Source organism: Octodon degus, unplaced genomic scaffold (assembly GCF_000260255.1).
Source record: "Octodon degus isolate 3935 unplaced genomic scaffold, OctDeg1.0 scaffold00219, whole genome shotgun sequence".
Lineage (NCBI taxonomy): Eukaryota > Metazoa > Chordata > Mammalia > Rodentia > Octodontidae > Octodon > Octodon degus.
Genome location: NW_004524795.1, coordinates 1,290,916 through 1,317,977, shown reverse-complemented (window position 1 = coordinate 1,317,977; position 27,062 = coordinate 1,290,916). Strand labels below are relative to the sequence as shown.

Here is a 27,062-nt window from a genome sequence, read left to right as displayed (position 1 = left end):
GAAGGAACAGCTCAGGCAAAAGCAAACAGTTAAAAAACAAACAAACAAACAATCCTGATTTTTTTTAATAAGAGTCAGGAAAATCTCAGAACTTTAAGAAAAACTGGAAAAACAAAAAGAGAACTTTCATTTTAAACTGTGAGTTCGTTACTTAGCTTTGCAGGATTGGAAAGGGATTAACAAGGGAAAATTAACTCTCACAAAATTAAAATAAATATTTGTATTTTATTTATATCACTTAATATGTGGACCTTCCAAACGTGATGCAAGGCAGTCAGGAATGCTCTGCCTAGTGTGGCCAAAAGAGCTGTGAAGGAAGCCAGGTATCCTGGCTGCCCAGCCACTGTCTTTATTCACCAGCCTGAATCTTCCTTTCAGATCATCTTCTCAAATTATCCATAGGAGATTTATCCACATACTCAATAAGAAAAATATTTCTAATTATATCCAACCATTCTTAATATGAATGAGAATCATGCAGGAACACTAGATTGCCAGGAGGTTTTTTGCCAAACAATTCCTTTTGACTTAAGAAAGAAGAGGCAGCTGCATTGTTTCCATAACTATCCATATAAAAAAGCCCTCGGAATGAGACGGAGTGTCCTGCTTTATAAAGCTCCAAGGTAAGTGGGGGCTGGACGGGTCTTTGGAGAGGGACACTGGCCGCATCGCCTCGGCTGCTGTTGCTGATTCTGGTACTGTTGCCTCTGCTACTTCACACTTTACATCTGTGAATCCTGCTGCCTTCTGCTTACAATAGCAAGCAAGGCTGAAAATAGAACTTCCTTTTCTTTGTGGTTAACTAATCAAGATCTTTTCCCTTTTCTTGTTCAGAACTGTTTTAATTCCAGACTACACCTTCTTGCTTGCTAATAAGGTAAGGTTTGGACTAACGAGTTGTGGAAGATGAATATGACAGCCTCTGGGATGAATTTATGTCACTCAGCAGCCTCTAAGAAAGTGCTTGTCTCAGTAAATACACTGTAACAACTGTACTTCAGGAAATGGGCTGGGGGAGGGAGAGAGGAAGACTCCTCATGCTTATGACTCCAGCATGGGTGGCATGATATTTGAACAGAAGAGTATTTTTTAATAGAAATAATAATTTTGCCTCTGAAGGAAAAAATCTTACTCAGATTCCCATGCTAAAAAGCTCAGATTTGATAAAAGTGTTTGGAAAAGAATTCATTTAGTAAATACAGTATCTAACAAATAGAAAAGAATAGGACAACATTGCCTTTCAATTCCTTAAAGCCCTTGTTTTTTTTAAAGTCACTTTACAAAAAAACCAAAACACTGGAATTTTTGTTATGTATGAAGGTGTTAATCAGCCCTCCTACTACATATTGCATTTCTAAAGAGACTAGGAAAATGGATTAAATTAGTTTCAAGTGCTTGATTGCTTTAGCATTCTTTACCTAACCTTGAGTTTCAATACCATGGACAACCTGCAGAGAACAAAATGGAGTCACTAGGGCCTGCACTATTTACAAGGAAATTTGGAAGAGCAAAAGGATCCTGGTAATGCAGAACAAGGAGGATAACGTTGGCTATGGCTTTTATCCTTCATTAGCTAAAATGAGCTGAACTGATTAGCAGAATTTAATGCACAAATAAATTACATTATAGTTGATCTACTAAGCATTCAAGTAAAAAAGAGAAGGAAAAGAGGTAAACAAAATTATCATCAAAAACCACTTGGGCAAATTTGGCTGAAAATCTAAAGGAGTGAATAAAGTTCTTTAACTATCCGTATTAATATGCATAACCTGATTTTCCTGGCCTTATAGTAAATGACATTTTATGTGTAAATGGTAGACTAAAAGATTTCAAATTATTATTATTTTAAATTTTATTATTTCAATTTTTTTCTTTTTAAAAATTTTTAAATTAATTTTAATGAGAAAGAAAGAGCAATGAAACAGTTTCAAAACAGGTTAGTAGGACAGCTACAATAATTAATACATTGCATATTGTTGTCTTCATTCAAGTTTTTCTTGAAACTGTATTTACCCTATCTCAAAGATTATAACTTTTAAAAGGCAGGCATTATAACTGCTTTTCTAAAGATGGAGACACTAAGTTTTAAAAAGATCAAGTAACTCACCCCAGGTCACAAACTACTTGTCAGGAACACTAACTCTATAACCTGTTTTCTGATTGGAATATCAGCCTTGGAGGACCAAAGAAAGAAGTAATGGATATAAAGGCTTGACTATATATTGGGCATATAGTGACCACCTGATATATTTTAGTTCTTGTGATTACGTTTATTGCCTGGTATAGTGGAATTTCCAACTGGCTTAGGAATGCCACGCTGGACCCATCTGGGGGTCTGGCTGAGCTGGGGACCGAGTCTGGTGCGCAGTGGCACACACCTGTAATCCCACTGCTGGGGAGGCTAAAAACAAGAGGATCACTATGAGTTCAAGCTGTGTAGTTATACTCTACAAAATACATAAATTTAAAAACAAAACCAAAAACCCAACTGCCTTATGCAATATAATCAATATAAAGATCTACTAGTATACAAAGCAGCCCAGGCTATCTAGTGTGACATGTTTTATCTGCTTTAGGACCTCTGACTACAGCAGCCATGAGTTCTGACTCAGAAATGGCTGTTTTTGGGGAGGCTGCTCCTTACCTCCGAAAGTCTGAAAAAGAGCGCATTGAGGCCCAGAACAGGCCCTTTGATGCCAAGACATCTGTCTTTGTGGCCGAGCCCAAAGAATCCTTTGTCAAAGGAACTATTCAGAGCAAAGAAGCAGGAAAAGTGACTGTGAAAACTGAAGCAGGAGCGGTGAGTAGGGACCCAGGAGGCTGTCACATTCTGTTAAATTTTCAGGATTATGGCCACTCAGTTGATGCCAATGGTTATCTTTCTTGTTTACCAGACCCTGACAGTGAAAGATGATCAGGTGTTCCCAATGAACCCTCCCAAATTTGACAAGATCGAGGACATGGCCATGATGACCCACCTGCATGAGCCTGCAGTGCTGTACAACCTCAAAGAGCGTTATGCAGCCTGGATGATCTACGTGAGTGTCCCACCAAGGGTCTTCACTGTCATCACCATGGAAGGCCACTGTCCCCATTGGTTGAGTTGGCCCAAGGCTCCCCAAACAGTTTAAACAGTTACTGCTTATGTCTCAATCACTTCTTTACAATACCTCCCTTTCAATCACAATCATCCTGGAAAGCAGAGAGATAAATTTATGTTTTATTAATTTTGTATGGGCATCTTCTTTTTGAAGGCATCAAATTCACTCATTTTCACTTTCCTTAAATACCAATAATTGTATCTGTGTGCTCTGGTTCCTTCTATCTGTGATTTCAATTCCAGAAGCAGAGCTGGGTGCACAGTCCTATTTTCTCTGTCCTTGCCATCACATTGGACATATCTTTCCTGAATCTTTCATTTAATCACTGTCTCCTACAATGACTGGGAACACCTCAAGGGACTTAATTGCATTTGTTTTCTTCTACTACCTTGCAGGGGGCTATCACGTAATGTACCATCACTAAACCTTTTTTTAAAAATCAAATGCATTGCTATATTTATATTTTTTGCATAGTTTAATCAGTGGTGATATTTAGCTGGGCAACATCTAGATGGATGCACCTGGTGCTTATAGTCAATATTCATTTTAGTTAATTGGTGCCTTTCCTCAATCTGTTGTCAAGAGTTTTTGCAATCTGTTGCAACCATAACATACTTACATCATCTTGTTTTCCATCCATTCACAACTTAAAACTATTTTTCAAACATTTTCCCAATGTTGTCACATACAATCATGTTTAATTTTTAAAGGCCTGCATCGTGTTGTATTATGATTTATTATAGTTCACCTACCTACTCCCTTATTGTTGGACATGTATACCCAAATTTGGGCTGCTACAAATTTACATTCTCTCTAGTCTCCTTATAATAGTAAACAAATGTCACAGGATACATTTAGAAGCAAACACCATGGTTTGGGAGTTTCTGTTCTATGAAAATCACTATGACAGATACTGAGGAGGTAAGAAGACATCTTTAAGGATGTCACTGACCCATTGATGAATCTGCCAACTAGTTTTCATGCAGGTTCCTTAAAGAAATGGAGAATAATCACTTAAAACACTCTTCTTCATTAAAATCCAATTACTTAGTGAATTATGCAAATAACAGAATGAGCCATTGTATAGTCATTTATTTCTTTCTCGCATAGACCTACTCGGGCCTCTTCTGTGTCACCGTCAACCCCTACAAGTGGCTGCCGGTGTACAACCCTGAGGTGGTGGCTGCCTACCGAGGCAAAAAGCGTCAGGAGGCCCCGCCCCACATCTTCTCCATCTCTGACAACGCCTATCAGTTCATGCTGACTGGTAAGTGGGCCGGATGCTTCATTTATGCATATGCTTTTTAGAGCAGAACACTGACTCTTTGACCAATTTCAACATACATTTTTAATAAAATGGTCCTCTTTTGTTGAGGCTCGTACATTTGTAAGCTATGATATAATGGCCAGCAATCTCTCAAATGTTTTACAGTCAACAGAGGTTGGCCATGTTTAACTAATTTATTTTTAAAAAGTTTTTTTTAAAGAGAGTACAAATTAGAATTAAAACAGAAAAAATTACAAGTGATACAGATTTTCACTTAAAGTAATATAAATCTCACAATATTTGTTGTAATACAATGTTGTCTTCCAATCACTTATTCATATTACCAGATATATGTAAAATTGTAGGAAGAAAGAAATGTGTAAAGGTGGTAGCTTTGGAAAGAATCATTTTAGTCCCATTTTTAGAGGAAGGTAAAAGGTTGTAGTGTCCAGTTGGAATGGGTGCATACATGCTAAAGTAATGGGGGAGGGATAAGAAATTAAGAGGACAAAAAGGAGAAACAATTGAAAAAAGGAGATGAAACAAAATAAAACATTAGCTGCTTATTTCCATAGACCAGCAGAAATGCACAGTACAAACCATCCTGTTTATATACATAGATACATCTTTTTCCTCTACTCCCTCTCCTATCCTACCAATTCATTTTTGAATGACTCTGAAACTTGAATAAATTTGAGCAAAAATACAAACGTATCTACAGGTGTATACACACACACACAGTAATGGTCACACAATCATATATATAAACTATTATGATCCAAAAATCAGAATAAACTTTGTCTCTGTGATTTTACTCTCAATGTGACAAATTGTCATTAAACACATAGCCTCTTACACATCAAAGATGGAAAAAATGCTACTGTTTTTGCCAAGAACAAATGTAAACAGGCTATGGAGTTCTATTTGGTTGAATTTGCTTCACACAACATTGTCTTGTATGAAAACATATTAATGGTACTTGTGGCATGTTTGGAAATGGGTTAAGGGATTTCTCATCAAACCAACCTTTTACCTTCCTTTAAAAATGGGACTAAGGGCTGGAGAGATGGCTCAGTGGTCTAAGGCACCTACTTGGAACAAGCTTGGCAAAGCATCAGGGACCGCGGTTCAATCCCCCAGCACCACATGCCAGCCAGCCCCGCCCCCTGGTGGGCTGAGCTGGCCACACACACACACCACACACTCTCTCTCTCTCTCTCTCTCTCTCTCTCTCTCAAATAAATAAAAAAAAAATGGGACTAAAATGATTCTTTCCAAAGCTACCAACTTTACACACTAGTCACATATTAATAATATCCCCAGTGCCCACCTTCCATTACTTCTTTTATCCACAGTAAGGTGTGCCACTAATTCAGATTGTCCTTAGGACCCAATTAAAAAAACTGTCTATTTTCAGTATTTATTTAATAACATAATGTTAAAGAGGAGGTCTTGTGCCCCAAGAAAATATAGCCACATGAGAATTACTTAGATTATGGTTTTTAACCATTGGCTTTCCCATATAATCTTTTCTCCAATGGAATGGTTCTTGGAAGACTTGAATATAAAACATTCATAAGCAGTAGTGTCCAGTTGGAATGGGTGCATGCATGCTAAAGTAATTGGGGAGGGAAGGGTAGAAGTACCAGAAAGATGGCAGCCTAGGGCCACCAAGTTGTAAGGACTACAAAAGCCAGAGTGAAAAATACTACATTCTATTTTACTTGCCACTTACAATATATAAAAAAGTAGTATTAAGTGTCTATATTTTTTCTTTTGTAGACCGGGAGAATCAGTCAATCCTGATCACGTATGTAGAATTTATGCTTTCTTTTCATGGCTGCTATAGCTATTGGCTTTGGGACTGCATCTATTTTGTTTTGATTTGACAGTGGAGAATCTGGTGCCGGGAAGACTGTGAACACCAAACGTGTCATCCAGTACTTTGCAACAATTGCAGTTACTGGGGACAAGAAGAAGGAGGAACAAACTTCAGGCAAAATGCAGGTGAGTCTGACTGCCCTGGTCACAATCTAGGCTCTGTTGATGCTCTGTGAAAGAAATCCCCAAGCCCCCCCATTGCAAACACTGCTCTTGCCTTTGCAGGGGACACTGGAAGATCAAATCATCAGTGCCAACCCCCTACTGGAGGCCTTTGGCAACGCCAAGACCGTGAGGAATGACAACTCCTCTCGCTTTGTAAGTCTTCTGGATACTACATGGGCACTGTCCACTGGTAAAACTCATGGGATGCTCGTGAATACATTCTCTCAATCTTTTATTTATGTTATATTACACTTCTTCCTCCTCTAACTGTAGAAAAAATGTGTGACTTCCTGAGTTCTTATCCATCATTACTATGTACAATTTAAAATTTTTATTTTAATTGACAATAACTGTATATATTTATGAAGCACAATGTGATATTTTAATGTATATATAGATCATGGAATCAAATCAAGTTAAATAACAGGTGTTATGTTATATACTTATCATACTCATAATTGTCTTAAATCACAGATAAAATTATCTTACAAAATGAGACAGACATTTTTCTGTCTTACATGCAGAGGTTTTTTTTTTCATGAAGAGTTTTTGAACTGATTTAATATTAAAGCACTAGTATTTCTAAGTGTTTTAGGTTTTGCAGTGGTAATGATAAACAATGCAGTAATTTTAGTTTTCCTTTCAAGGGTAAATTCATCAGAATCCACTTTGGCACTACAGGAAAATTAGCTTCTGCTGATATTGAAACATGTAAGTGCTAGGCTATCCTTTCAAGTCAATTCTATTTCTCAAAACTCAAATTTGCATGTCACATAATTTTTATGTTTTTTTTCTGTTTATTGTTTATTCCCTTTCCAGATCTGTTAGAGAAGTCTAGAGTTACTTTCCAGCTTAAAGCTGAAAGAAGCTACCATATCTTTTATCAGATCACTTCAAATAAGAAACCAGAACTAATTGGTAAGAAATGTCATAATTTCTTGAAAATAATAAGCACCTATCAATGCATGGTCCAATCTAGTATGCTGTCTGAATTCTGTTGAGTTTATAGATTATTTTATTTTAAAAAATATTTTTGGGGCTGAGGAGATAGCTTGGCAGTCTAAGTGCCTGCCTGGCAAGTTCAAGATCCCAAGTTTGATCCCCTGTACCACATGCTGGCCCTAGAACCCCGGGCATGTCTTGCCAGCCCGGAAACCAGGTGTGGTGGTGTATTCCTCTAATCCCAACATTGGCGAGGTTGAGACAGGAGGATCACTACAGTTTTAGTGGCCAGCATGATGGGCAGAGCCAGCACAGCATGCAGCACTGGAGATTAAACTCGGGTTCTTGCTCTTGCCAGGCAGGCACTTAGACCACTGAGCTATTCCCCCAGCCTCTCATAAATTATTTTTCAACCAAATAACATATAGTACCTACAGAATTTGCCTTAAAAATCTCTTGCTTCAGTGAAAAGGATGATCATGTTTGTCTTTGTTCTCTTCTATGTGCTTAGAAATGCTCCTGATCACCACCAATCCATATGATTATCCATTTGTCAGCCAGGGAGAGATCACAGTCCCCAGTATTGATGATCAGGAAGAGCTGATGGCCACAGATGTGAGTAGAATTCAAATATAACTATAGTTACTATGTTGGGCCAGAGCAGTGATCCATTCAAACATTCAGTCTCTAGTAGAAATAGCAAAGGAAGATTTAAGGATGATGACCATACATGACCCCAAGAGGCAAATAAAAAGATTAATATGTGGAAATATAATGTTTTGCTTTCTTTTTAATGGTCTTCTAAAGATCTGTCATTTTGGTTTTTTTACCTCTTAACTAATTTTATTGGTACAATGTAGATGTACTAACAATCACATTTACATAGGAAATTTGTACCTGTACATGATGTATTTTAGTTCATCTTTTATTCCCATTTCCCTCCCTTCTCTTCATCCCCCTTTTTATTTAGAAACCTTCCCCCCCCCCCAATTTTAGCCTTTTTTCCCTCAGTTTTTGGATTTGTCATTTTGGAACTTGCCCAAAGTTTTTTGAAGTCTGCTTGCAAAAATCCATACCACCTCTCAAAATAACAAGTACCTTAAATTTTGTCTTTATTCTCTATGCTAAATTTACTTTGACTCTTCCTTCAGATGCTCTATATTTATAACTCTACTGATCTGTGCTGGCCTTTGGCTGGTCAGGTCTTTCTACATCCAATCTAAGAAACCCCATCTCTCATTAGTACTGGTACTGTAGTTCTCTCAGGTTGACCTCAGTTTGAAGTCAGGAATGAGACTGTGAAGTATAAATAGCAAATGTGTCAACTATAACCTAACAGTTACCCTACTGGTTGTATTGGCAGAGCGCTATTGATATTCTGGGCTTTACTAATGATGAGAAGGTCTCCATTTACAAACTCACTGGGGCTGTGATGCATTATGGGAATATGAAATTCAAGCAAAAACAGCGTGAGGAGCAAGCAGAGCCAGATGGAACTGAAGGTATTATCATCTACCTGATTTTACATCTGCTTGAAAATAAAATTCTTGTTACTCGTTTTCCTAGAGGAGACAAATTCGCTTTTTAAAAACAGAGTTTTAAAGTGTGCCTGAATACTATATTATGTGAAGTATGAACATTAAATCAGTATTTCCAATGATTTCTGAAGTTCTTTAGGACAAAATACCCATAACTGAAATCTTGAACTTAGTAAGAAAAAAAAATGGACAAAAATATTTAAAAAGACACACTGAAAACAATGTACACAATACATGTAGTTTAAAAAACTTTTGCAAAGGTGGGTTCCTGTGTAAGGCCTAATAACATTTTTATCTTTTCTTTCTTTTAGTTGCTGACAAGGCAGCCTATCTACAGGGTCTGAACTCTGCTGACCTGCTCAAAGCCCTCTGCTACCCCAGAGTCAAGGTCGGCAACGAGTATGTCACCAAAGGCCAGACTGTGGAGCAAGTATGTGCTAATTGAAAGCCATTACTAGGACAGAAACATTTTTATAGTCCTCAAATAACTCAAAAAGTTGTATCTTTGCCATTCAAGGTGACCAACTCAGTGGGTGCTCTGGCCAAAGCCGTCTACGAGAAGATGTTCCTGTGGATGGTCACCCGCATCAATCAGCAGCTGGACACCAAGCAGCCCAGGCAGTACTTCATCGGGGTCTTGGACATTGCTGGCTTTGAGATCTTTGATGTGAGTTAGAAATTGGTTGGTGAAGGAATTTTATAGTAAGGCAAAGGAAATATTAATTAGACTTTATGAATATTATGACTTTTTCTTACTGCTGTCAGTAAGAGATTGATTTGGCAGGTACTAATCATATATTGTAGTGGAAATTTGTCTCTATAAAGTAACCACCCACATAATGAAAATTCCTCAACTTCTATGTGATCTCAAAGGAGTTATGAAATAGGTTGGTGTTATGGGTGGTGATACCTAAAAATCCCGCAAAGGAAAATGAAGTTGACATGAAAAATCAAAGCAAACCTTAGCAACACATAATATTCTCTGGACACGTGGTGGAGAAATCATTGAGAAATTATGAGGCAGACAATAAAAGTTAGAAAAGCTTAATAATTTAGAGTCAGCATTAAAAATGCATAAACATGACATCGTGAAATAAAAATACCTTTTAGTCATAAAGTACATTTATCCTGTTTACAGTTTTCAATAAGTTTACGTTCTAATTATTAAGGTATAACTTGGGCATTAAAAAATATGGAAAAACAAGGGGAAATAGCCCACGTTATTCTACTATTTATATCTAGTCAATGTTGACATGTTGGTGAGCACATGTTACCATACTGTGTATCCTATTTTTTTTATCATGTATCCTATTTTTTCATTTCACATTAAAAAGGAGCAACAGTAGCAATTTGTTGTTCACTTTAAATACTGACTTCTCTGTATTCCATGCAATAGACTACTAGCCAGCATGTCATAGGTTGTAATTTGGCTGAATAAGAAACTATAAGCCCTCTAAAAATGTAGAAGATAACTGGAATAAATATGGAATGATTAAGTACAAACTCAGAAAAATATCTGGATAAAAAAATGCAGAACAACTTAGGCAGACACAGGGACTGGGGGTTTGATCCCTAGCCTGCCAAGCCAGCCCTGCCCCTAGGGTGCGCTGAGATGGTGATTGAGACTGCGCATTGTGACCCACACCTGTAATCCCAGTGCTTGGGAGGCTAAAAAACAGGAAGGATCACTATGAGTCTGATCTACATAGTGAGACCCTGTAGACCCTGTACTAAATACATTTTTTAAAAAAGACAAAAAAATGCAGAACAAGAGCATAAATGATGATTTAGGATTTTCTATAAAATTGCAGCAAAGGAAAAAGTAGCTTCCCCATGTCCTGAAACCCTTCACACTTTTCAGGATGTATTTCAGAGGAGTATCTTCAGTCCCACGATTCTGACATCATTCTGAAGGTTCTTGGACTGAGTCTTAATTTTAAAACTTCCATCTTCTATGAAACACTCAACTTTCTAGAGAGAAGTAAACAAATCTATTTCTTTAGTTCAACACCCTGGAACAGCTGTGCATCAACTTCACCAACGAGAAGCTGCAACAGTTTTTCAACCACCACATGTTCGTGCTGGAGCAGGAGGAGTACAAGAAGGAAGGCATCGAGTGGACGTTCATCGACTTTGGGATGGACCTGGCTGCCTGCATAGAGCTCATCGAGAAGGTAAGCTGGTCCTCCACACAGAGCCCTCTTGGTATGCCCTCTACCACTCACACTCACCCAGATGCTTTTGCCTTGCCTTAAACCCAGCCGATGGGCATCTTCTCCATCCTGGAAGAGGAGTGCATGTTCCCCAAGGCAACAGACACCTCCTTCAAGAACAAGCTGTATGACCAGCACCTGGGCAAGTCCGCCAACTTCCAGAAGCCCAAGGTGGTCAAAGGAAAAGTTGAGGCCCACTTCTCCCTGATTCATTATGCTGGCACCGTGGACTATAACATCACTGGCTGGCTGGAGAAGAACAAAGACCCCTTGAATGAGACCGTGGTAGGGCTGTACCAGAAATCTTCATTGAAAACCCTAGCTTTCCTCTTCTCTGGAGCTCAAACTGGTGAAGCAGGTAATGTGAAAATGTCTAACACTTTCTGTAGCTATTACAAAATTTTATGTTAGATTGAGGCTGGGTATTTCATACTCCCAGAAGGTTTTCAGGCCAAACCTCTTGTTTCTGCAAGCATTAAACAGATAGGCTATATTGTAATTATACATGTATACCTCCCCCCATTGCTGACAGGGACCTACTGCAAAGAGTGAGAGAGAACTATCATGTTCTAGCCTGCATCTCAGCTTATATGATTCTGTCCTCTTCATCTATTACACTGGGTATCTGAGAATATTTCAGACAACTTAGTGATTGCCTCTCAGAGTTGGCTTCTGAAGTTAATGTGCCCCCAAGTGTCCTAATCTCCAGGGGGAGGTGAATGTTCTTCAGATCATTTCCCAATGCAAAAATAATCATAGAAAAGTAGATGTCAAAATTTTCTACAAAACAAGATTCAATCAGATTACTAACAGGGTGGAGAAAATGCTCTTGTTGATGACCACAGAAATCAGCAAATGAGCAATATGTAGTTGTCAATTCAAAAGTATAATTGCATTACATCTTGTCTTTTCTTTCCCCTCCCCTAGAGGCAAGTGGTGGGGCTGCCAAGAAGGGTGGCAAGAAGAAAGGCTCTTCTTTCCAGACCGTGTCTGCCCTTTTCAGAGTAAGAAAGAAATTTTTCTTGACATCCCTCTTTACTTTTGGAATTTGTTTTACAAAGCACAAGGAGAGCACCAATGTTAACTAACAACTACTGATGATGTAACTTTGAAAGGAAAGCATTTAAATTACTTAGAAAATATGATTTGACTTTGCATGTGAGGTCAAATAATAACACTTCATAAGGAACTTTATCAAAGCTGGTGCCACAGCATTCATAATCTAGTTGCCATGGTAAGGAGTAATGACAGGTACAGAGATCAAAAGACATGAGCAGGACAAAATCAACCTACCAGCTAATCTACAATGAAGCTAACATGGTTAGCCCTGTTCTCAATCCAATTAATTTCAGTTAGTAGGTCTATTCTCATAAATTAATCGCCATGCTTTAAAAATTAATAAAGCTGGAAAGAAGGAGCTATGTTTATGAGAAAAGGCCCAAAGGTAGAACAGGCCTGTATTTCCTTGTGGAGAACTGTGAGGGGTAGTAGAAGACAATGGGTTAATATCAGAAGACAATGAATGGCCTTGGAAATTTCTTTGAGTGGCCAAGGACTTGGGTAGAAAAAATAATGCTGCTGATATAAACCAAAAATAAGCACGTCAGACTGTTCTATATGTGTAACTCCTGCTAACTCAGATGCAGAAAGATATATGAGGAAGAAAGGCATCACAGAAATATTCCAAGTGTTTCTTTAAATTAAAACAGTCCACAATGGTCATTGAACCCACATATATAGGGTGATTTTATAGACATTACCAACTGCCCATAACCACATGAGTAGTCTAAGATGACAAGACTGTTCCTGATTTTACAGGAGAATTTGAACAAGCTGATGACCAACCTCAGGAGTACTCATCCTCATTTTGTGAGGTGTATCATTCCCAATGAAACTAAAACTCCTGGTAAGAAGTTCTGAAGTGAAGGCAAAATGCATGATTATCAAACTGCCTTTTTCATAACTCTGCAGTAAAATAAATACGTATTTTTAGGTGCCATGGAGCATGAATTGGTCCTGCACCAGCTGAGGTGCAATGGCGTGCTGGAAGGCATCCGCATCTGCAGGAAGGGGTTCCCAAGCAGGATCCTTTACGCAGACTTCAAACAGAGGTCAGACTCTTCTAATGATGGCATATTTTAAAGTTTAGTATGAACAAGTTCAATGCAAACAAATCAGTGAGAGAAAAATATGTCTCTATTTGTTATTTTTAATTTGCTACAAAAGAAGCAAAACTTATAATTTTCAGAACATTAAAAAAAAAAACAGCTATAACTGTACATTTTAAGTACTGGAATTTTTTTTTTTTTTACCAGATTTACCAAACACCTAATTTAGCTCAAAGATGTGCACACTAACATCAGTAATTATGAGAACTACCTTTTCCACTATTGAATATGTTTGAGCTATCTTAATCTTCACAAAACACCAAGAAAGGGGAATACTATTATGACTTTTAAACATAAGAAAACTGAGGACTGGTAAGATATCTTAACAGACTCAGCACCTGTTTAGGCAAACACAGGGACCAGAATCCGATCCCCAGCACTGCATGCTACACTGGTCTCAGCCCTGGGCATACTGCACCGACCACCAAGACCAAGTATAATGGCGTATGCCTGTAATGTCAGTGCTGGGGAGGCTGAAAACAGGAGACTCTCTATGAGTCCGAGCAGCGTAGTGAGGCCCTGTACCAAATACATAAATTAAAAAAAAATATGATTAAACTGATGCTCACAGAGATTATTTGCTCAAGCCACACAGTTAACATGTGGCTAATGCAGGAACTCTTCCACACAGGTAGAAAATTCTAATTATGAATCCAAATAAGCCACTTGCATTTTATATTGGTTTCATCTCTTTATTTTTTTTTCACACATTGGCCTGCAAATGTTTCCCAGAAAGGGAGGTGACATGTCACAATGACAGCTCGTTAGATCTCTTTTCTCCTCCCTAGATAACCTTGTTTTGAGATTCAAAGAAGCCTGTGTGGCATAGGAGAGAGCTGGTCTCATCTAAATGTAGGCACGGCAGAGTTGACAGAGAATGCTCAGGCTCAAGACCAAGCATCCAAGTGTTTTTAGATGACTGGGAAAGTAGAAATAGAAAGAAAGTGGCTTTCTTGAACTCAGAATCTGAAAAGCAAATTTAACCAGCAAAGCTAATGAATTACATTTTATAGGACATCTACACCTTATGTGAACAAGATTATATATAATACTTGCCTGAGAACAAAGTTTGATGCAGAAAGGAAAACTGCAACTACATAGGGAGGTAAAATAGTCAGAAATTGATAGCCAACAGATTGAAAATCCATGTAAAAAAAGTCCTTCCTGTGAGAATAATTTTTAAAAAGCTCCAGTTTTCAAAGTGAATCACTTAAGTTTAGCTACCATTTTTCTTTATTACACCAGGTTTTTAAAACTATATTTTTATTAACAGATACAAAGTATTAAATGCAAGTGCTATCCCTGAAGGACAGTACATTGACAGCAAGAAGGCTTCTGAGAAGCTCCTTGGGTCCATTGACATTGACCACACCCAGTATAAATTTGGTCACACCAAGGTAAGGTTCTCTGCATCCAACTTGACGCTCTTCCTGTCTCTTTGCATTTTATGTACGGTTTCTTATCTGCACCATTGCCTATACCCAGGTCTTTTTCAAAGCTGGTCTTCTGGGGCTCCTAGAGGAGATGAGAGATGACAAGCTGGCTCAACTGATTACACGAACCCAGGCCATGTGCAGAGGGTACTTGGCAAGGGTGGAGTACCAGAAGATGGTGGAGAGGAGGTAAAGAAACATTGTTTATCCACATCTTCCCTCTTCAGAAACACACTTGAGATTGCTTACAATTAAGACTCGGTGTTGATAAAGATACCAAGTAAGCTGGGTTGAGTAACAGTCCTGTAATGAAGTGAGGGAAAAACTTAACAATCATAACCAAGGAATATATTTTTGGAGTCTGGGTAGAGTTGAGAAGCATCAAATGTGTACCCCTCTTATCAAACAAAAGAAAATGTATTAGTGAGTAAACCAACACAAATTTCTACCCTAGCATTTTGTTCTAATATGAATTTATTGCATAGATTATTGAATAAGAGCAAAATGAAGAATGGCTTTATATAGGACATAAAAACAAATTCCAACTGATCATTTATATTGAACTTCATGATCTAAAATATTAAGGGCATTTGTGTGTGAAACACTTTGTGTAGCAAATCAATACTGTCTTCAATGAATGTAGCTTCCTCTTGATCTAATTTGATGCAGAAACAAAAGGGAAAGACAATACAGCTGGGTATCTCAGTTTACAAGATGCATCTAACCAGGACTGATTGCAAATGGTACATTTTACATTGCTATCTGTATATCCATACATATGTGTATATGTGTGTGTGAATATATAAGTAATTTACATGAAACAAACTTACTTTTTTCCCATTGCAATTATTCTAATATTTTCTGTTGTGCTCTATTTTATTAAAAATAAATTTTTATCATGACCATCACACCCACATACACATATATTTATATAGCTACTTGTCTATAAGACAGTAAATAATTTTTAAATAATCTAGATTTCAATTAATATATTATAAAGTAGAAGACAAATTCAAACATTAAAATACATAATCAGAGACTGTCAAAGTACTTATGAGGCTTTTAAAAATCTCATACCCAAAAATTCTTCAAAGGTCATGTTCTCTTTCACTACCTATATGGTGTTGTAGTAAGAAATGTTTGAGAAGATTTACTGTAGAGCATTGCTCTTCAGAGGTATTCCTTGATTCACGTCATCTCACAAATTTGGTCAAAAAATGCAAAATTTCTGGTCCCACCCTAAATCCTTTGAATCTACCTCTACGAAGGTAGAGTTTAAGAATCAGCATTTTTTTAACCAAAGCTTGAGAAGCAGTAATGTAAAAAAATTAATAAGCAGCAAGACCTTGACTATCACACCAAAAGATATATTTTTAATCTGCACATGTGAAAGCAAGTGAGCAAATGGAGAACAGGGTAGGGCCAGAATCTTCCACGCTCACTGCCAATATTTTATCTTATCTCCTCTTCCACGTGTTACCTGATTTACATCTATTGCATTTCAGGGAGTCTATCTTCTGCATCCAGTACAACATCCGGGCCTTCATGAATGTCAAGCACTGGCCCTGGATGAAACTCTTCTTCAAGATCAAGCCCCTGCTCAAGAGTGCAGAAACTGAGAAGGAGATGGCAAACATGAAAGAGGAGTTTCAGAAAACCAAAGATGAACTTGCCAAGTCAGAAGCAAAAAGGAAGGAACTGGAAGAAAAGATGGTGTCACTGTTGAAGGAAAAAAATGACTTGCAGCTCCAAGTTCAGGCTGTATGTTGGAATACTATCCTGGGTATTACTAGTCAGGATCCAAGTGCTAGAACTATGGTCGCTAAGGATCATGAGCTGGATAGTCTGTAGGGATGACATGTACTGGAGGGAGTTTAGAGAATTCTAAGGTGCATGTATTACTGCACTGCCCAACCTCCCCAAACTAGCACCATGCCAGTGAGCTACAACTGTTCATCTTTTCCTTTTCCATTCATTTCCATCAAAGTGCAGAATATATGACCCATTTTCCCTTTTAAGGCAGTCTTTGAAGTCACTTTAACATGAAACAATTTCAAATGAAATATTAGAAGAATGGCATGGACAAAATTATTCTTCTGAAACTTCTTTAAATACTTCCTTAAAGTACATTAGATTACATCTTAAGTTACAATTCGAGAGCTGACACTTGGGGGCATTTTACCCAAATTTTATTGAATTGTTATTGACTTCAAAAACTCATAACCACTGCTTCTACTCCATATCTTCTGTCAGGACTTTATTACATCACTCTTAGATGGCTGCATGAGCACTCAACTTGCTCTGCCTCCTTCGCAGTATCTTTCATTTCATTCAGCCTACTCACTACTCATCCAGCCTATGCACTATTACAGTAGTGGTCTAGTCGTTATAGAATGGCTTCCATCAACTTAGAAATATTATTTATAAGACTGTCTTTCATTTGGGTTGAATTGAACTGGTCTGTTATAATTTTTTCATCACAAAATCTTTTTTTTTTTTTTGGTTCAGATTAGTCTTGGCTGTCAAGTTTGGGCAATGTAATAACTCCTTGATGATTACAGAAGAAAAGTAGCAATTTTTTTGCCTCTACTACCTTTAAGTCTATCCCAATTTTTTTCTATTTTTCAGAGATTTACTCAGAATCTGTCCTATACCACTATATTCACTATACAGCTATATGCAGCACATCATATTCTTTTATATGTTCAAGGGATGATGTGGAAGATGACTGATGAATATATATTCCTCATCAACCTCACTTCCTGCCTGATATGTTCCCATTATTTGGAAATAGTGTGTTGCTATGAAGCTTTTTGATTATATTGTGCCTCAACTTGAATTTAGAAAACTGTAACAAGAATCACCTCCACTACTACAAAAAATATTTCAGTAACAGCTACATTCTTTGGGCAGGAATCCTTCTCCTGCTCCTCCAGGTTCCCTCCTTAATAAACTGATTTCTGTAAACCCAAATCCTACCCATCTCACAAGGCTGAACTCAAAGATCACTTCTTTCATGAAACCATCTCTGATTTAACTTCTCTGATTTTAGAATCACTAATTGTTCTTCATATTAATGGTAGCTTTTGAGAGCTAACTTTTCCAATCAGTACTCTTCTAAAGGAATAGGACAACAGCCAATACACTGTGGTTTACTCACATACGAAAAATGTGTTTCACACACTAGGTGGTTAATGAAACAAAAGTCTGTGAAGGCATTAAAAATAAGATAGATTTATAGCTATATTTTCTTAATTCAAGGAATAGAGGGATTTGTTTTAATAGTGTTTGTAAATAGGATATCATGTCTGCATCTTCTACAACAAATAACCACTAGGAAGGCAGTATGCCATGTGGTAATTATTGGAACTGTCTTAGCAATTTGATTTGAAACTGTCTCATTGATATTTATTTTTCAATAAAATTATGGAAAAAATTAAAATAAAGATTATATATATCAGAAAGCCAAAGGACCAACTGCAAAATTACACACTCTCATCATTGTAAAGTATTTCACCTTTTCTTCTCAATTTTGATTTGTTTCTGATTCAAGGAAGCTGAAGGCTTGGCTGATGCTGAGGAAAGATGCGATCAGTTGATCAAAACCAAAATCCAGCTTGAGGCCAAGATCAAAGAAGTGACTGAGAGAGCCGAGGATGAGGAAGAGATCAATGCTGAGCTGACGGCCAAGAAGAGGAAACTGGAGGATGAGTGTTCAGAACTGAAGAAAGACATAGATGACCTTGAGCTGACACTGGCCAAGGTGGAGAAGGAGAAGCATGCCACAGAGAACAAGGTATGAAATATACACTTACTGATTTTAAGGGATTTTTATTATTATGAAGGAAAGTATAGATCTGAATCCATCAAAATACAACATGTAATACAAAAGACTTTTACTTCCTAAGGTAAAAAACCTCACAGAGGAGATGGCAGGCCTGGATGAAAACATCGCTAAGCTGACCAAGGAGAAGAAGGCCCTTCAAGAGGCCCACCAGCAGACCCTGGATGACCTGCAGGCAGAGGAGGACAAAGTCAACACCCTGACCAAAGCAAAAATCAAGCTAGAACAGCAAGTGGATGATGTAAGTTTAGCATGTAGAAGAAATTTTTTCTTCTAAAAGAAAGTACACATTTCTTCTAGCTCAACATTACTTCTATTTAGCTTGAAGGGTCCTTAGAGCAAGAAAAGAAACTTCGCATGGACCTAGAACGAGCTAAGAGGAAACTGGAGGGTGACTTAAAGCTGGCCCAAGAGTCCATAATGGACATTGAAAATGAGAAACAGCAACTTGATGAGAAGCTCAAAAAGTAAGTATAAAAGAATTTCTCCATGAGTTTGCTTCCAATATTGGACATGACTAAATTGCTGTTCTTTGCTATCTTTCTAAAAGGAAAGAATTTGAAATGAGCAATCTGCAAAGCAAGATTGAAGATGAACAGGCCCTTGGTATTCAATTACAGAAGAAGATCAAGGAATTGCAAGTAAGTACATGGTTTCCATCAGCCTAATCAACAAGCAAAATGACTGACTCAAGAGGCTGAGGTTGTACTGTTCACCATTTGCAGGCCCGCATTGAGGAACTGGAAGAGGAAATCGAGGCAGAGCGAGCCTCCCGGGCCAAAGCAGAGAAGCAGCGCTCTGACCTCTCCCGGGAACTGGAGGAGATCAGTGAGAGACTAGAAGAAGCGGGTGGGGCCACTTCTGCCCAGATAGAGCTGAACAAGAAGCGGGAGGCTGAGTTCCAGAAAATGCGCAGGGACCTGGAAGAAGCAACCCTACAGCATGAAGCCACGGCGGCTACCCTGAGGAAGAAGCATGCAGATAGTGTGGCTGAGCTCGGGGAGCAGATTGACAACCTGCAGCGGGTCAAGCAGAAGCTGGAGAAGGAGAAGAGTGAGATGAAGATGGAGATCGATGACCTTGCTAGTAATGTTGAGACAGTCTCTAAAGCCAAGGTACTACAGATTTGACAAAATTCATAATAATGAGAGTAATCCATTACAGACACGTCTGGCATGAGCTGCTCAGTTCACTTTATTCACAATCATTCATTTGTTATTTGCAGGAACCTAGGGCATTAAGTGGGAGAAATAATAGTGTTTTTACTGTTTCCATTTAACAGAAGAAATGGAAATTCAAAGAGCCTAAGCCCATTACATTGTAAATAAATGATAGCACCAGCTTTTGAATATAGGTTTAGGTCTGCAATTGGCCAGTGAAGCAAGCAATACATTTTTCATATGTGAGAAAACCAAAATATATTGATTGCTGCCCTCTGCCTTTAAAAGAGTATAAAGTAGAAAGTTACTTTTGAAAGCTACCATTAATGTAGAGAACAATTAGCGAATCCAAAACCAGAGAAGCCAGAGAAAGTAAAATAAAATATTTCAACATGTTTTTAGAAAATGTACTATATACTCTTATGAAATTTAAAGTTAGGACCTAATCTTCAAATTTTTACATTAATACTGCACAAACCTTTATGATTAGCTTTTGTAGGATTAAAATAAAAGAATTTCTCTATTTCACATTACATATAAGGAAATTTGACTTATTTTATATATCAAAATTTTTGTATTTTTTTTTATTTGGGGAGAGATTATAGCTGCCACAAAAAGCCTTATTTTGCAAGAGCTTCATTTCTTCTTCTCCCTTTTTGTCCTTTAGGGAAACCTAGAAAAGATGTGCCGCACTCTTGAGGACCAAGTGAGTGAACTCAAATCAAAGGAAGAAGAGCAGCAGCGGATGATCAATGACTTGACAACCCAGAGGGGACGCTTGCAGACCGAATCTGGTAATTGTTCTCTCTTCTGTGGTGCTTCAGAGGGAGATGCTGTGGTTACAAACAAGTGATTCGGTGATGTGATGGCCTAAGAAAAGCAGCTGAGATCATGTATGATTCACTGAAATGCTCAGACTCTCAACCTGCATGTGAGGTCATTTTGGGACAACACTAGAGATAGAGTTCATTATGAGTAGATCAAGACTTGTTGCAGAAAGGCACTGAGTATTGTTCACAGAGGAGATTTTGAGATTAAAAACTGCTCTGACACAGGCCCAGAGCTTTTATTTCAGGCCACACTTTGTTGTTATAGTTGCTGTTGTTTTGTAATGTTGGGGATTAAATCAAGGGCTTCATGCATGCTGGTCAAGTGCTCTACCATTGATCTATATCCTCAGTCTTCGGGTTTTTTTTTTTTTTTTTAAATTATTATGTCAGTATGAACTAAAGTCCTGAATGGGTGAATGGATAGTCAAATCTACCAAAAACATGAACCATGGTAGAATCAACCATTTTAGCTCACTTCTTTGACTGGCATCGTTAGTTTTTTTCATCATATAACATTATGCTGAAAGAATTAGTTAAGACAAAAGAATTTTGAGCTGCACTTACACATTTGTGTTGATATGTAAGTTTCACCAAAGAAACCAAAAATTTGGCCTTCAGCATGAATATATCAATAGAGATTTCAACCATCTGAGTACTCAATTTGGGGGACTAAGAGTTAAAGTTAAATCTATTTCTAACGTGAGTTTTCTGAATTTGTCTTCATTTATAATAGTGCCATTTCCTTTGTCTGTCAGGTGAATTTTCACGCCAGCTTGATGAAAAAGAAGCTCTTGTGTCTCAGTTATCAAGAGGCAAGCAAGCATTTACTCAACAGATTGAAGAATTAAAGAGGCAACTCGAAGAAGAAGTTAAGGTAACTCCTGTATTATTAAAAGACTGATTTTTCTTTTGTTCTGTGAGTTGACCTTAAAGAGAGCCAGTGACATCAATTTTTACACAGTTTCAAAATTTAAGACTCTCTACCCAGTAAAATGAGGGAAGGCCTCATTGAGAAGTGCAACTATTTCCATAGGCCAAGAACGCCCTGGCGCATGCACTGCAGTCCTCCCGCCACGACTGTGACCTGCTAAGAGAGCAGTATGAAGAGGAGCAGGAATCCAAAGCCGAACTGCAGAGGGCACTGTCCAAGGCCAACAGTGAGGTTGCCCAGTGGAGGACCAAGTATGAGACAGACGCCATCCAGCGCACAGAGGAACTGGAGGAGGCCAAGTATGTGCACAGACATGAGAGGATGTGCAGAAAATGGCACTTTCAGTGAATTAGTCCACCAACATTCATAATTAGTTTTTCTTTACCAGTTACTATCGGGCCCTAGAATAATTCTTGAATGATCCAAACACAGTCCCTACCCTAAAATGTAAAGAAACAAAGAATACCAAATAATTACCCAGAAAATTAGAGTTGACTGCTGTATGTCAAGCTCCTTGCTGCTTTAGGGTTCTGTAACTGTTGGTCTGGAATATTCTCCTTGCTTGTCTTACTCTAGCTTACTCTGACTTCTTTCAAATCTTGACCTGTTGCTTCTCAATGAGGCCTTCTCTTAATAGCTGGACTAGATGCCTACCAGTTACCCTATTTTATTTCTCTGCATTGTACTTATTTCTGCACAGTGTCTGTACACATTTTCTGACTTGTTCATTGTTTATCTCTCTCACTGTTGCAAGCTTCTTGGATCAGGAATTCTTGTCTTGTTCGCTGCTGTACTCTCAGCATCTGTTTCACAAGGAGATCTCATTGATAGTTGTTGAATAGATGAGTGAATGGGTAGCATTAATATGAAGGACCCAGTACTGCTCAGTATGGTAATAGTTCATAACAACTGTAGCTACTTCTACCTAAAAATATGTGATCTTCAAGGAAGAAGCTGGCCCAGAGGTTGCAGGCTGCTGAGGAGCATGTAGAAGCTGTAAATGCTAAGTGTGCTTCCCTTGAAAAGACGAAGCAGAGGCTACAGAATGAGGTTGAGGACCTCATGCTGGATGTGGAGAGAACCAATGCTGCCTGTGCAGCCCTGGACAAAAAACAAAGGAACTTTGATAAGGTGATTCTGGTGGCACCCTCTGTCCTTCACAACTTCCTTCTGTTGTTCACAGAAGGTAACCGCTGTTGGTTTTTCAGATCCTGGCAGAATGGAAGCAGAAGTATGAGGAAACACATGCTGAATTAGAGTCATCCCAAAAGGAGGCCCGCTCTCTGGGCACTGAGCTGTTCAAGATGAAGAATGCCTATGAGGAATCCTTGGATCAACTGGAGACCCTGAAGCGAGAAAACAAAAACTTGCAGCGTGAGTCCTTTTCTCTCTCAATAACATTCCCAGTTTGGATAATCTCTCTCTTTCTCTCTTATGTTATCTGTTTGACTAAACCATTACTTGTCTTACACGCTAAACAGAGGAGATTTCTGACCTCACGGAGCAGATTGCAGAAGGAGGGAAACGTATCCATGAACTAGAGAAAATAAAGAAGCAAGTAGAACAAGAGAAGTGTGAACTTCAGGCTGCTTTAGAAGAAGCAGAGGTATAGATCAAATTGCATATTATAAAACAATGCATTCAGACAGAATTAAGATCATTTGCATAAATTGAAGAAAAAATGCACAGCACAAACTTATTGTTGTGCAGAACAAGTTCAGGATGCTTCTTGTTAAAATAATCTCTTGCTGTTATTTAGGCATCTCTTGAACATGAAGAGGGAAAGATCCTGCGCATCCAGCTTGAGCTGAACCAGGTCAAGTCTGAAATTGACAGGAAAATTGCTGAGAAGGATGAAGAAATTGACCAGCTGAAGAGAAACCACATCAGAGTCGTAGAATCCATGCAGAGCACACTGGATGCTGAGATCAGGAGCAGGAATGATGCCATCAGGCTCAAGAAGAAGATGGAGGGGGACCTCAACGAAATGGAAATCCAGCTGAACCATGCCAACCGCATGGCAGCCGAGGCTCTGAGGAACTACAGGAACACCCAAGGCATCCTCAAGGTAAGTGACTCCTAGAGAGGTTTCAGGATGTTTATCTGATGGCAGTCCAGAAGAGGAGGTGTCTCAATGACTGTTCATTCTACAGGATACCCAGCTGCACCTGGATGATGCTCTCCGGGGCCAGGAGGACCTGAAGGAACAGCTGGCCATGGTTGAGCGCAGAGCCAACCTGTTGCAGGCTGAGATCGAGGAACTGCGGGCCACGCTGGAGCAGACAGAGAGGAGCAGGAAAATTGCAGAGCAGGAGCTCCTGGATGCCAGTGAGCGTGTGCAGCTCCTCCACACCCAGGTGACATTTCACACAAAGAAATTCCCTGCAGTACTTGTTTGTGTGTCCCAAAATATATATACTTGTGAACCATGTATGCAAAGATGCTGAATATTTTATAGCATTTCTATTTTATTTAATTCAACTATATAATAAAATTACTTACTATTGAGCATTTCTTCTATTTTCAAAGTTTTACCTGATGGTTACCACTAAGTCCTTTGATAACATGATAAAAACAAGTCATACTTATTTTCAAACAGAACACCAGCCTGATCAACACCAAGAAGAAGCTGGAGACAGACATTTCCCAGATCCAGGGAGAGATGGAGGACATCGTCCAGGAAGCCCGCAACGCAGAAGAGAAGGCCAAGAAGGCCATCACTGATGTAAGTAGCAGCCACATTTCTCCAGTGATACAACAGGACTTCCTGATAGCAATAGCTTGACTGACTTATTTGCTAACCAGGCTGCCATGATGGCTGAGGAGCTGAAGAAGGAACAGGACACCAGTGCCCACTTGGAGAGGATGAAGAAGAACATGGAACAGACAGTGAAAGACCTACAGCTCCGTTTGGATGAGGCCGAGCAGTTGGCACTGAAAGGTGGCAAGAAGCAGATCCAGAAACTGGAGGCCAGGGTGGGTGACCCAACATCTATCTATTTCCATTTACTTCCAGCCTGATTCATTTAAAACCTCTAAAGAACCTACCTATTTGCAGGTGCGTGAGCTAGAAGGCGAGGTGGAGAGTGAGCAAAAGCGTAATGTTGAGGCTGTCAAAGGTCTGCGCAAACATGAGAGGCGAGTGAAGGAACTCACTTACCAGGTATAGCAATGTTTTTTTTGCCAGCTAAGTACTTCTCCAAATATATGTGAAACACTCACGCATTGATGTAATAGTCATGTGCTTCAGAAGTAAGCCTCTATGGTTTTTATAATCTTTCAGACGGAAGAAGATCGGAAAAATATTCTCAGGCTCCAGGATTTGGTAGATAAACTTCAGGCAAAAGTAAAATCTTACAAAAGACAAGCTGAGGAGGCTGTAAGTATCCTTAAGATAAAAGGGGAGAGTGAATTCCTTGAATTAAGAAAACTAAAAGTAATTAGATTCACCACTCCTTTCTATAAGTAAACTGCCTTTTAGAAAAGTTTCCTTAAAACTTGTATGTATTTTTGAACTTACTGCTTATTACTTGTTATATCCATAACTTGAGTTTAAAAGTAAATTTTCAGTCCACAACAAACCTTAAAGAAAAGCAGAAACAATACAGGTCATATTCTTTGAGACAGTGTGATGAAATTGTAAAGTGACAAGAAAATATTTAAAACCACCTAGGTTCTTAAATGTTAAAAAGCAAGCTTTCCTAAATAATTCTTGAGCTAAATGCGTAAACCACCATTCATTCCAGAAATTACAAGTAAAAATTAAACAATATTAAAAGTAAAAGAAATTTATCAAGCAGAGTATACTATTTTCTAAGGTGATTAATTCAATAATACCTGATAACTTTGGGGGATTTAATAAAATTAACAAATATTACAAATCTAATCAAGAAAAAAAAAGAAAATGCAAAGTCTCCACATTGGAAGTGAGAAAGACAGTAAGCTATTTACATAGAAGACTATTTTTAATATAAAAGATAACTCTATCCAAAAAAAAAAGTTGAAATCCAGAGAAACTGACTTGCCTAGGAGAATAATAACAAATGTATGAATCTGATATTTAAGAATTACCTCTGAAAATGGAACCAGCTCCAGACAGGTCTTTCAAAATTTCAAGGAACAGATAATCCCCCAGCTATGTAAGCTGTTCAAGAGCATGGGAAAAGACGGAAAGCTTTCCAATTCATGTGAAGAAGCTCACATAACCCTCATACCAGGACTTGGCCAAGAGAAGACAGGGCAAAGAAAAGAAGGGCAGTCTCACCCATGAGGACAGTAATAACATGGATAAATTACTATGTAGTAAAGCTGTTCTTTTATTAAAGGAGTTATCTGTCAGTAATTAAGTAGGCTTAATTCCTACAATGTTAGAATTACTTTTTATTAGGGAATGTGTCACTACAATTGCAACATACAAGGTAGAAGGACAATGTAGTAGTTTTGTGCCAAAATAATATATAAAGTCCAACATTTATTTTAATTTTTAAAACTATTAAATTTATCTTAATTTGATAGAATATTTAAGTTGTCTAACAACAATCTTGACTTTAATATTTTTACTTTCTCCTCTAATTATATATATTTATACTTTTCTTGCTGTACTTGTGGTACATATCCTTTAATATGATTTGGTAGCAAAACTGGGATGTGATTATTTATGAGATTCCAAGACCAAAATCATGAAATTTCAAATGATAAGCAAAATGCAAGAGATGGTAAGGTTGTATTTATTTGTAGATGCCAGGTACTGTTTTTCCTTATGTCTACCGAGACTAGGAAAATGCACAATGTAGGTTCCTTACAATTCCATTTTCATTCTCAGGAGGAACAATCCAACACAAATCTATCCAAATTCCGCAAGCTCCAGCACGAGCTGGAGGAAGCCGAGGAACGGGCTGACATTGCTGAGTCCCAGGTCAACAAACTACGGGTGAAGAGCCGGGAGGTTCACACAAAAGTCATAAGTGAAGAGTGATCAAGCCCCTGTGCTGTGGAATGACTGAGGAAAGGCACAAAATGTGAAGTCTTTGGTCATTTCCCTTTGTAATTTTGTCTGTTCTGCCCTATTGCAAAAGAAATAAAGAGCAGAGGGTACTTTGCAAGTAAGATCCTTAGGCTTGTCTGTCTTTTTCTCTCTCCTCATGTGATGTCAAAGTTTGAAATATTGAAAGCAGTCAAACAATCACATCCAACCTACCATTAAGAAATATTTATGTGTCCGTGATTATTTTAGGTCTATTGTGATATTTGACCATAAAAGTATCACTTAACTGGAAGCCTATTCAGATAGATAGAAATCTGACAGCCACTTTTCTGTCTAACCTTTCCTGATTACTGGGAATAGCAAAATCCTAGAAAGCTCCTGCTTCTCCTAACATGAACCTAATTTTCTAGGTATATGCAATGGATGGCACTAGCTGTATTTGCATATAGGGATTCAGACTGACCTGCATCATTATTTCTTCATGCTTAATAACTGTCATCAAGAATACAAATGCAAAGCACTCTTAATTGTCCATGAATATTTTCAACATTAAGACCAGCACACCATTCATAAACCAACAGTATGTGCATTGCGTGATGGGTTTG

The 27,062-nt window shown here is 38.2% G+C and overlaps 1 protein-coding gene across 1 annotated transcript; it reads left to right on the top strand.

Moving 5' to 3' along the window:
- The first annotated feature begins 634 nt into the window (after nt 1–634).
- Nucleotides 635–26,581, top strand: LOC101582420 (myosin-2). The gene is made up of 40 exons (XM_004645169.2): nt 635–695; nt 835–877; nt 2,577–2,800; nt 2,895–3,038; nt 4,212–4,368; nt 6,151–6,178; nt 6,261–6,375; nt 6,475–6,567; nt 7,062–7,125; nt 7,234–7,332; nt 7,868–7,971; nt 8,720–8,858; nt 9,206–9,324; nt 9,412–9,561; nt 10,898–11,068; nt 11,156–11,465; nt 12,035–12,111; nt 12,926–13,013; nt 13,101–13,218; nt 14,549–14,672; nt 14,761–14,897; nt 16,214–16,469; nt 18,262–18,504; nt 18,617–18,793; nt 18,874–19,019; nt 19,103–19,193; nt 19,278–19,667; nt 20,380–20,506; nt 21,298–21,416; nt 21,576–21,772; nt 22,421–22,604; nt 22,682–22,847; nt 22,955–23,079; nt 23,233–23,541; nt 23,627–23,830; nt 24,073–24,198; nt 24,279–24,449; nt 24,532–24,636; nt 24,757–24,852; nt 26,296–26,581. Exons 3-40 carry the CDS (start codon nt 2,597–2,599, stop codon nt 26,446–26,448), a joined length of 5,826 nt encoding a protein of 1,941 aa, XP_004645226.1. The 5' UTR covers nt 635–695; nt 835–877; nt 2,577–2,596; the 3' UTR covers nt 26,449–26,581.
- The last annotated feature ends 481 nt before the right edge of the window (nt 26,582–27,062 follow it).

What these genes read in the sequence shown, in the direction of transcription:
- LOC101582420 (XM_004645169.2), top strand. Translation starts at nt 2,597, where the DNA reads ATGAGTTCTGACTCAGAAATGGCTGTTTTTGGGGAGGCTGCTCCTTAC. An exon ending in AGACAGTCTCTAAAGCCAAG is followed by an intron (nt 19,668 to 20,379) that starts GTACTACAGATT and finishes TTTGTCCTTTAG; the next exon opens with GGAAACCTAGAAAAGATGTG. An exon ending in TGAAGGAACTCACTTACCAG is followed by an intron (nt 24,637 to 24,756) that starts GTATAGCAATGT and finishes ATAATCTTTCAG; the next exon opens with ACGGAAGAAGATCGGAAAAA.